The sequence below is a fragment of the Eretmochelys imbricata genome, chromosome 1 (assembly GCF_965152235.1).
Source record: "Eretmochelys imbricata isolate rEreImb1 chromosome 1, rEreImb1.hap1, whole genome shotgun sequence".
In the NCBI taxonomy this organism is placed as follows: domain Eukaryota; kingdom Metazoa; phylum Chordata; order Testudines; family Cheloniidae; genus Eretmochelys; species Eretmochelys imbricata.
This window is the reverse complement of record NC_135572.1, coordinates 343,995,124-344,003,717: the sequence shown is the minus strand read 5'-3', so window position 1 is coordinate 344,003,717 and position 8,594 is coordinate 343,995,124. Positions and strand designations below refer to the sequence as shown.

The 8,594-nt window shown below is 41.0% G+C and overlaps 1 protein-coding gene across 4 annotated transcripts in view; it reads right to left on the bottom strand.

Moving 5' to 3' along the window:
* Positions 1-968: 968 nt before the first annotated feature.
* Positions 969-8,594, bottom strand: part of DCLRE1C (DNA cross-link repair 1C) — a 28,251-nt gene continuing 20,625 nt past the window's right edge. For 2 of the 4 annotated variants that reach the window (XM_077836231.1, XM_077836222.1), the window contains exons 10-14: positions 7,188-7,324; positions 6,744-6,798; positions 5,137-5,225; positions 4,027-4,127; positions 972-2,694 (exon numbers count right to left, since the gene is read on the bottom strand). In XM_077836231.1, coding sequence (XP_077692357.1) covers positions 1,691-2,694; positions 4,027-4,127; positions 5,137-5,225; positions 6,744-6,798; positions 7,188-7,324 — 1,386 coding nt within the window. In that variant the 3' untranslated portion in view covers positions 972-1,690. Of the gene's footprint in view, positions 2,695-4,026; positions 4,128-5,136; positions 5,226-6,743; positions 6,799-7,187; positions 7,325-8,594 lie in introns of all 4 variants that reach the window. The other 2 variants (XM_077836215.1, XM_077836237.1) reach the window with 2 other exon arrangements.

Genomic DNA, 8,594 nt, shown 5'->3' with positions numbered 1-8,594 from the left:
TGATGTTTACGGTTGATTTGCAACATCTCACTTAAATTATTCTTTACAGCCAGGTTTCAGAGTAACAGCCGTGTTAGTCTGTATTCGCAAAAAGAAAAGGAGTACTTGTGGCACCTTAGAGACTAACCAATTTATTTGAGCATGAGCTTTCGTGAGCTACAGCTCACTTCATCGGATGCATACTGTGGAAAGTGTAGAAGATCTTTTTATATACACACAAAGCATGAAACAATACCTCCTCCCATCCCACTCTCCTGCTGGTAATAGCTTATCTAAAGTGATCACTCTCCTTACAATGTGTATGATAATCAAGTTGGGCCATTTCCAACACAAATCCAGGGTTTAACACGAACGTCTGAGGGGGTGGGGGGAGGAAAAAAACAAGGGGAAATAGGTTACCTTGCATAATGACTTAGCCACTCCCAGTCTCTATTCAAGCCTAAGTTAATTGTACCCAATTTGCAAATGAATTCCAATTCAACAGTTTCTCGCTGGAGTCTGGATTTGAAGGTTTTTTGTTTTAATATTGCAACCTTTAGGTCTGAGATCGAGTGACCAGAGAGATTGAAGTGTTCTCCGACTGGTTTATAAATGTTATAATTCTTGACATCTGATTTGTCGCAACATTAAAACAAAAAACTATTTCCCCTTGTTTTTTCCTACCCCCCCCACCCCCGACGTTCGTGTTAAACCCTGGATTTGTGCTGGAAATGGCCCACCTTGATTATCATACACATTGTAAGGAGAGTGATCACTTTAGATAAGCTATTACCAGCAGGAGAGTGGGGTGGGAGAAGGTATTTTTTCATGCTTTGTGTGTATATAAAAAGATCTTCTACACTTTCCACAGTATGCATCCGATGAAGTGAGCTGTAGCTCACAAAAGCTTATGCTCAAATAAATCGGTTAGTCTCTAAGGTGCCACAAGTACTCCTTTTCTCTTTACAGCCAAAAATCTACCTTTTGACCTTAACAACAGTTCCTGGGTAGGCCCAAACCATTTGCAAGGTCTGTTGAAAAGTAAGCAAAATCCAGTATATTTCTAAGACTACAGTCTTTCCTAGTCTGTTGACTGGGAAGTAGCAAGTGTACTTTGTTCTCTGAAAGAATCACTCTTCTATGTTAAATATATGCAGAGTTAAGAGTTTTATAAAAAGTTTATTAAAAATAGCTTTATAAAGATTGCCTTCGATATAGACATATTTACAAATTCAAAGATCTGGTTAGCTATCTGCCGACTCTTAAAGACAGCTTGATATCACTCAAATAAACTTCACTTAGTGCTCCTTTCACTTTCTTTGGTTTATTTCTCCTTCCCTTCTCTACTGCACAGCTACATGTCTCACCAACCTAAGATGCACTGTCCACTTTCTTCTTGTTGTTAAAGAACTTTTTCAGTTTGTCAGCTTAGTGTTTTCCTCCTACCAAGTACAGCGTTTTCATTTCTCTTACAGGAATATCTTCCTTTTCAGGAGTTCACTGAGGAGGAAAAATGTACAGCACCATCCTAGTGTCTCAACAATCAGTAATGAGAGATTTCTAAGGAAATGTAGTAAGTCTGCCCCAAACAGAGCAGTGGGGATAAGTACAATTTTTATATACCTCTGAATACAGCTTCGGTTGACTCGTACGTGTGTCTGTGTCTATATTTTAAAGAAAAGTTCCTAAATTCAGAAGAGATTCCCTTCAGTCAGTATATCGTTTCACCTGCTGCTAGTTTCTTGTACAGACAATGCAGCTTATCTGGTCTAGGTAACTCAGCTTCGGGGGTTGAAGGGATTTCAAAGTCAGAGGAGCTCTCAGAGTCTCTTTCCAATTCTGAGTTAGGAGTCTTCAATTTCTCATTATTTACTTCAATTAGTGTGTTTTGTGTCTCAGCAGCACCAGCTTCTGCATTCATCTCTTGGTTTTTCCCTTTCAAATCAGAGTCAATATTATCTGGGCAAGGTGTATTTTGGTCCAAAGGCTTCCACCTATGGGATTCAGTTTGATTATCCATGGCCATGAAATGTGACACAGAAACTGTTACCCTGCTCCCACCTTTGTTCAAAAAGCTGAAATCCGCACCATGTGCCTGTTGGGAGGTGATAAGCACTGTGTCTGCTTGGCTGTCCACGCCCTGGCTCCCCTGCTCCGATATGTGGGTTGACTGAGAAGAATTTTGTGAGGAGATATGGGTAGAATCACTTAAACTATCTGAATCACTGAACAAGTTTGGTGACTGGGACCTACCAGCATCTATGGAAGATGGGGGATGGTCCTCATTTTCAGAGCTATCATCTGTCGTTTTAATATCTCGCTTAAAGAAAACATCCCACTGTGGCATATCTGCATTAGACTCCTGCTGGCCACTAGTCAATGCACAGGTCAAGTCTGAATGGGCTTCTTCATTTGGATTTCCCAGTATCGAAGTGGAGTCTAGATTGTGAGCTACAACTTGAGCCCAAACTGTATTTTTTTCAGATTCTTCATCATCATCATCTTCACCATTTGATTCCTCACAGTCTATGAAGTGTACCTGCGAACACATAGGCATAGTGGTTGCTTTGTAACTTCCCATGTTCTCACTATGGTTTCCTTCAGAATTTTCAGATGAAGCTTTTGTCTCAGGCAACGTTGTCTCTACTTGATGTTTTGGAATCTTATGCCTTACAGGAGTCAATTCTGTATCGAAGAGATCATCACTGCCCTCATCTGTCAAGACAAGCAAAAAGGATTGTAATGAGCAGTCTTAGAGAATTTAGCAAAGGGATTTATAGGGACGACACAAACTCGGTCAAATATTTATACACAAATTCCATTACTTAAAACAGAGTTCTATCTCTAGACAGACACCAAATCAATTGATCATGCATGGGGATGACTGTGCAGATCTGTATTAACATGTAGTAAATGAACACTTATCACAGCCATCATCATAGACTCGTTGGCCAATGGGCACAACTGGTTCCTTGTGCTGAGTTGTAGCATTTTAACGGATAAGACTCTACCCTCATTTCAGTGGGATTGCCCCAGGTATTGTTATTTGTCATAAGTATTTGCAGGCTCAGCCCTGTTGTGGGTACAGAACAAGCAATCTCCGTCTCAGAAAGTAGTTTCAAGAGAACAGGTGTGCCACTCACTAGCTACAAGTTTATTTTGCTTGAGCGAGCACAGGAGGGAAAGAAAAGTTGCTTCCCCGAACTGCCCCTTAACATATCTAGAACGACGGCGTGTCTTGTAACGAGCAACACAGATTTGTGTGCAGAGTCCTTTAGTCATAGATAGCATTGAGATCTATTTGGAAAAGTCATACAATTGGGGAGTCTGATAAATTAAAAGCTTTTAATTTAGAAAACTGCTCATGTATTTCAACTGTGAACTATCTTTTAACAAGCTGCAGTACCGAGTACAAGCTATGAAAGCAGGGGCAGCCCTTGAATACAGCCTTGGAAACACTATGGTGTGGATCAGATACAGTATTTGTCTTTAAAAGCTGCTGCTGTTCCTGACTAACTCCCATTTCACAAGTACCAGGATAACAATTATGGGTGAGAGAGCTGCATTCATGCTAAACTGAGAGAGTGGTTTTGTAACTGGGAGCACAAATAATGTTGGAATTCTTTTTAATACATCAAGAGAAAAGTTACCTCACCTGGCCAGACACTTTAGAACCTGCAGCAGTAGTTGAGTGCATTGTCAGGTTTAACCTCAATCACTGGTATCCTGTTTCATAAAGATTCAGACCTCTGTTGACCTGACATTACCTGAAGCCCAACTTCATTTGAATCTATGTTTTCCCCTCTCCACGGGCATTTATGAAGCACCTATCAGGAGTAGCTACATGCTAAAGAGTCAACAAAACAGTGTTTCATATCTGTTTGTCAGTGCTTGTTTGCTACCCTGTGCTTGATCAGATGGAGGTGGCCAGAAATATCACTTTCAACTGACATTGGGACTATAGTAACAGGTCCATGCATGCGTCACTGACCCAAACCTGTCTCCTTTGCTATAATCATCCATCCCTGCAGGATCCTCTTTCCGTACCTGTGTCTGTTAAGTCCATTGTTCTGGATCTCTTCAGAGTTCCAAGTGGTTTATATTTGGGCTCGCTCTTTATACTGTATGACTTGCATAGTGGCTTTAAGCTGATAAGAACAAGGAAAACAGATCTTTAGAACTCTTCAGACATGGAAAAATATTATGCAAGAAGTTCAGGAGCAAAAGTAAATTGGTTAACTCTTTCAACACCACTGCTTTCATGCTAGCTACTAAAATAAAGGTGCTAATGTTACTGATGACTTCAGGAGCAGAGGTTAAAATGTATAGCTTCCTTGATAGGTTACATGCAGTTCAACAGGATCACAGGGCAGCACTCCTGATGCTATCAAGTTAAATGCATAAAAAGCGTGCACCAGCCACAAAGGTAGGGCAGGAGGAAAGGAAGATGGGAATTCAAGCCAGACTTTGGAGAAACTCAATACTGCTGAGTAAAAGCACTTCTTTGTAAAAGGGCCTCTGTAACAGAGATCAAGATCCTCACTCTGGCCCTTTCCCCTCCAGCACTAGCTTTCTGGGCTAGTATTGCAAAGCTCTTCTGACCCCTGCATTTGCTCAGCTGGAGGGGCAGGATTAGAGACACTGGTGATAGTGGGAACACTGGAACTTTGTACAGAGAAGGTAGGAGTTCAAGTCCCTGTGGAGATTTTATTTTAATTTTTAAAAGGAAGTGTCCAACTGAGTTTCTCTAAAGTAGCATTACTAAAACGGGTGAGAGACGGTATGAGTTACGTTCAGCGGACAGGGATGTCCCTAATACAGCTAGCATAAGAGCATCAATGGAGATGCCTAAAAATGAATATACATAATTCAAATATGTAAGAAGTGGGTGAGAATTACACACACCACATTTAAGAATAGTAACAGAGCAGAATGTAGACATGACAGCTCCTTGAAAACCAAACAGGATGAGGGTGTTGAGTACAGGAGACTAAAGGAGAGTATGAACAGATGGGAGGAAGAGGAAAAGGAAAATCATGCTGGCTATGGAAGATTTGGAGGATTTCCTGCTTGAGGCACAGTGCAGGTTGCCGTCATCTGCTTTACAGCAGTCAAACCAAAGCACCACCCTACACCAACCAGCCAAACCACACTTACATTTTTACAACTTCATCTGCCGTTGAACCCACTGGAATTACGTTGGGATACACATTCACAGGGCAGATATAACCCAAGAAATCCTTAATCTAAATAAGGGGGAAAGTAGCTTATTACTTTCATTGAAATACATATATTCGTAAGACTGCCCCATGGCAGTGCATATCACAGCACATACACCAAAGGAGCCTCAAAGCTGACCAATCAGCACAGCTCACATTTTGGAACCATGTCAAAGTGGACAAATAAACTATAATTTAAATAAGAGACAGAATATTTTGATTAGGGTTGGTTTTTTTTTTAATTAAAAGTTTCCATGCCCTTTCCCTTGCAGTATTAAAATCATCTCACTCGTATTTTAAAACTGAAATCTACTTCCCTAGGGAAGTGAGTTGTCCTCCATTGCATATGTATTGGTTCATGATTAGATGGTTATTTGTCAACATTAACTTGATTTTTTTTTTAAATGGTGGAAGAAACATTTGTATTGTCCTTTTAAATTAAGCCTCATGATCCTGTACAAAGTGCTATGATAACACAGAGGTAGGAATTCTCTATGGCACAATTTAGATCAACAGTGACAGCCAGGATACGGAAAAGTTGTATGCTCTGTTCTCTCCCCAGAGCAACAGAAAAGAACAAACAAGCCAAATGCAATACCTAGATGTTTCCCATTAGAAATGCAACAGTTTTGTCTTGTATTCTGTAACATTTAAAAAAAACCAGCCATGCTTAATTATAGTAGTAGCCCAATCAAAAAAGATTGGAATTGGAAAGGGTTCAGAAAAGGGCAACAAAAGTGATCAGGGGTACGGAACAGCTTCCGTATGAGGAGCAATTAATAAGACTGGGACTTTTCAGCTTGGAAAAGAGACGACTGAGAGGGGATATGATAGAAGTCTATAAAATCATGACAGGTACGGAGAAAGTAATAAGGAAGTGTTATTTACTCCTTCTCATAACACAAGAACTAGGGGTCACCAAATGAAATTAATAGGCAGCAGGTTTAAAAACAAACAAAAGGAAGTATTTTTTCACACAACACACAGTCAACCTGTGGAACTCCTTGCCAGAGGATGTTGTGAAGGCCAAGACTATAACAGGGTTAAAAAAAGAACTAGATAAGTTCCTGGAGGATAGGTCCATCAATGGCTATGAGCCAGGATGGGCAGGGATGGTGTCCCTAGCCTCTGTTTGCCAGAAGCTGCGAATGGATGACTGGGCATGGATGACTTGATGACAACCTGTTCTGTTCATTCCCTCTGGTGCACCTGGCATTGGCCACTGTCAGAAGGCAAGATACTGAGCGAGATGAACCTTTGGTCTGACCCAGTATGGCCTTTTAATGATCTTAATCATACATAACTGCTACAGAAATGATGTTAGCCCTGGTACTGGGCAGGATTACAACATGGGTTTGCCACAACTATGTTGGAGCATGGTTGTTTTTACAGTGCTTTGCTCCTTATCTTTTCAACATACTGTCCTTCTCATCACCAGGCAACTTGTACCAAAACTTGACAAGTCAGAATGCAACAACCCCTACTCTAAAGTGAACAAAAATTACTTCTAACATTCATTCCTGAAGCAAACACCATTGTACGTACCTCACTGTAAGAGGAGTGAAAAGAGAAGCAAGCTCTGTATGAACTCTCCCCAGTCCTATAAACAGACATGGCAAAATAAATACTACTTTTCCAGTTAGCAGTTGCAAGTTTCCTATCAGTAAGTGATCACTATCAAATTAAAAGGGAAACAAGCGTGCTCTGAGGAAATCCATTTTAAGGCACAGCAAAGTGGATACTGAATATGCACCCTCAACTGCACTTCTTTGAGCACTCACCAGTTAACTGCTATGTAAGCACATTCTACTATAATAAGCAAACTCAGAATTGCCAAACTTATTTCAGCTGCAGTTTAAGTAGACTTTTGGAATTATTTCAAATTCTAGAGATGACTAAATAGCTGTGAACAACTCAGACAAATCATTAGTGAGCACCCAAAGAATGGTTTGATTCGTAACCCAAATGCCTTGATAATACTCTGCTCACCTTACTACTATATTGGTTTTTCTTGTCCTCTCTCCAAACCACATTGTGGAAGGTTTGACACTAATTATACATAAAGGGGTTCCATTTCGGGAAGTCATTCCACAAGGCAACCTATTCCCTCGAAGATAGTCATCATCCTATCAGATAAGAGTGTCAAATGAAAAACAGAGGCAATGCAATCATGCCCTTTCAATCCCTATGTCATTTAACTAGGTCTTAACGTACAATTTGAATGGGAACATGAGCAATACCATACCTGAGCAGACCAACCTTCCAACGAACCTCCTCCACCTCTATTGGAATGAGAATCTTGAAAGACTATGTCCTCTCCATTCCATCTGGGTTCCTTCCCATTATCAGATTGGCTTCCTCAGATGTGGTATTGGGCCCTGCCTGCAATGACCCTGTAGGCTGTCTAATTCCATCTATCCTCCTCCAGTTCAGACCTTCAGCTTCAAGATGCTGTACTTGGCTCTGAGGGTCATGAGCTTTTTGAACAAGTGCACTCATACACCACTTGGCCACAGAGCAGGTAATCATATATTCTGCTTTATGTGCGTTGGCTTACAATAGTTTAGTCTCCTGTGGTATACTTTGGTCCAATTTCCATTGTTGGGTTTAGCGTGTGGGTACTAGGTGGTGTCGGTGGCCTGATATACAGGGTCAGACTAGATGATCTGATGGTCTCTTCTGGCCTTAAACTATAAATAGTTTAACCTCCCCACCACCACCACACACACCCTGTTTAATCTGAATTTGGTCTTCCTCCTCCAGAAGGAAACTGGGGTTTTTACTCTAGATACTAGTGACACCTGGGATTTGTTGAGGTGTATAGGGGGTGCAGAAGGTTTTACAGGGATCCCCTGGGTCAGATATATGCATATTAGTTCACCAAAGGGTGGCATGTAAGGTCTCAACTGAGAGCCAGTAGCCTACTGGTCATAATCATTGCAAAAGGTATATACAGATAATATTTAAGAAATCTATACAGAAAATTATGTTAAGGTCTTGGGATTAAGGCAGGTGACCAGAAGGTGACATACCTCAGCAATCTGCCTTTCAAGCAGATGGTAACAGATGCTTATCTCCCTGTCAGGTCATATGTGTTTTGTCCCACCTCACCACATATGTCTATTTGTATACTGAGCCTGAGGCTAAGCAAAAGATTGCAAAATCAGCAAGGAAAGCCAAGCCACAGGAAGAAACAATCAGCAAGGGGTGTCCTGTTTAGGAATAAGGACAAAGGATTGTTCTGATAAGTCTGAGTATCAAGAGACACCCTGAATCCTTCACCAAAGAGACAAGCTAACTGCTTGTTTGTCTTATGAAAGGAAGGTCAAAGCCAGCCTGGCTGTATAACGCTGAAAGGACTTTGGGCGAGCATTACGCTACAAGACATGACAGCAT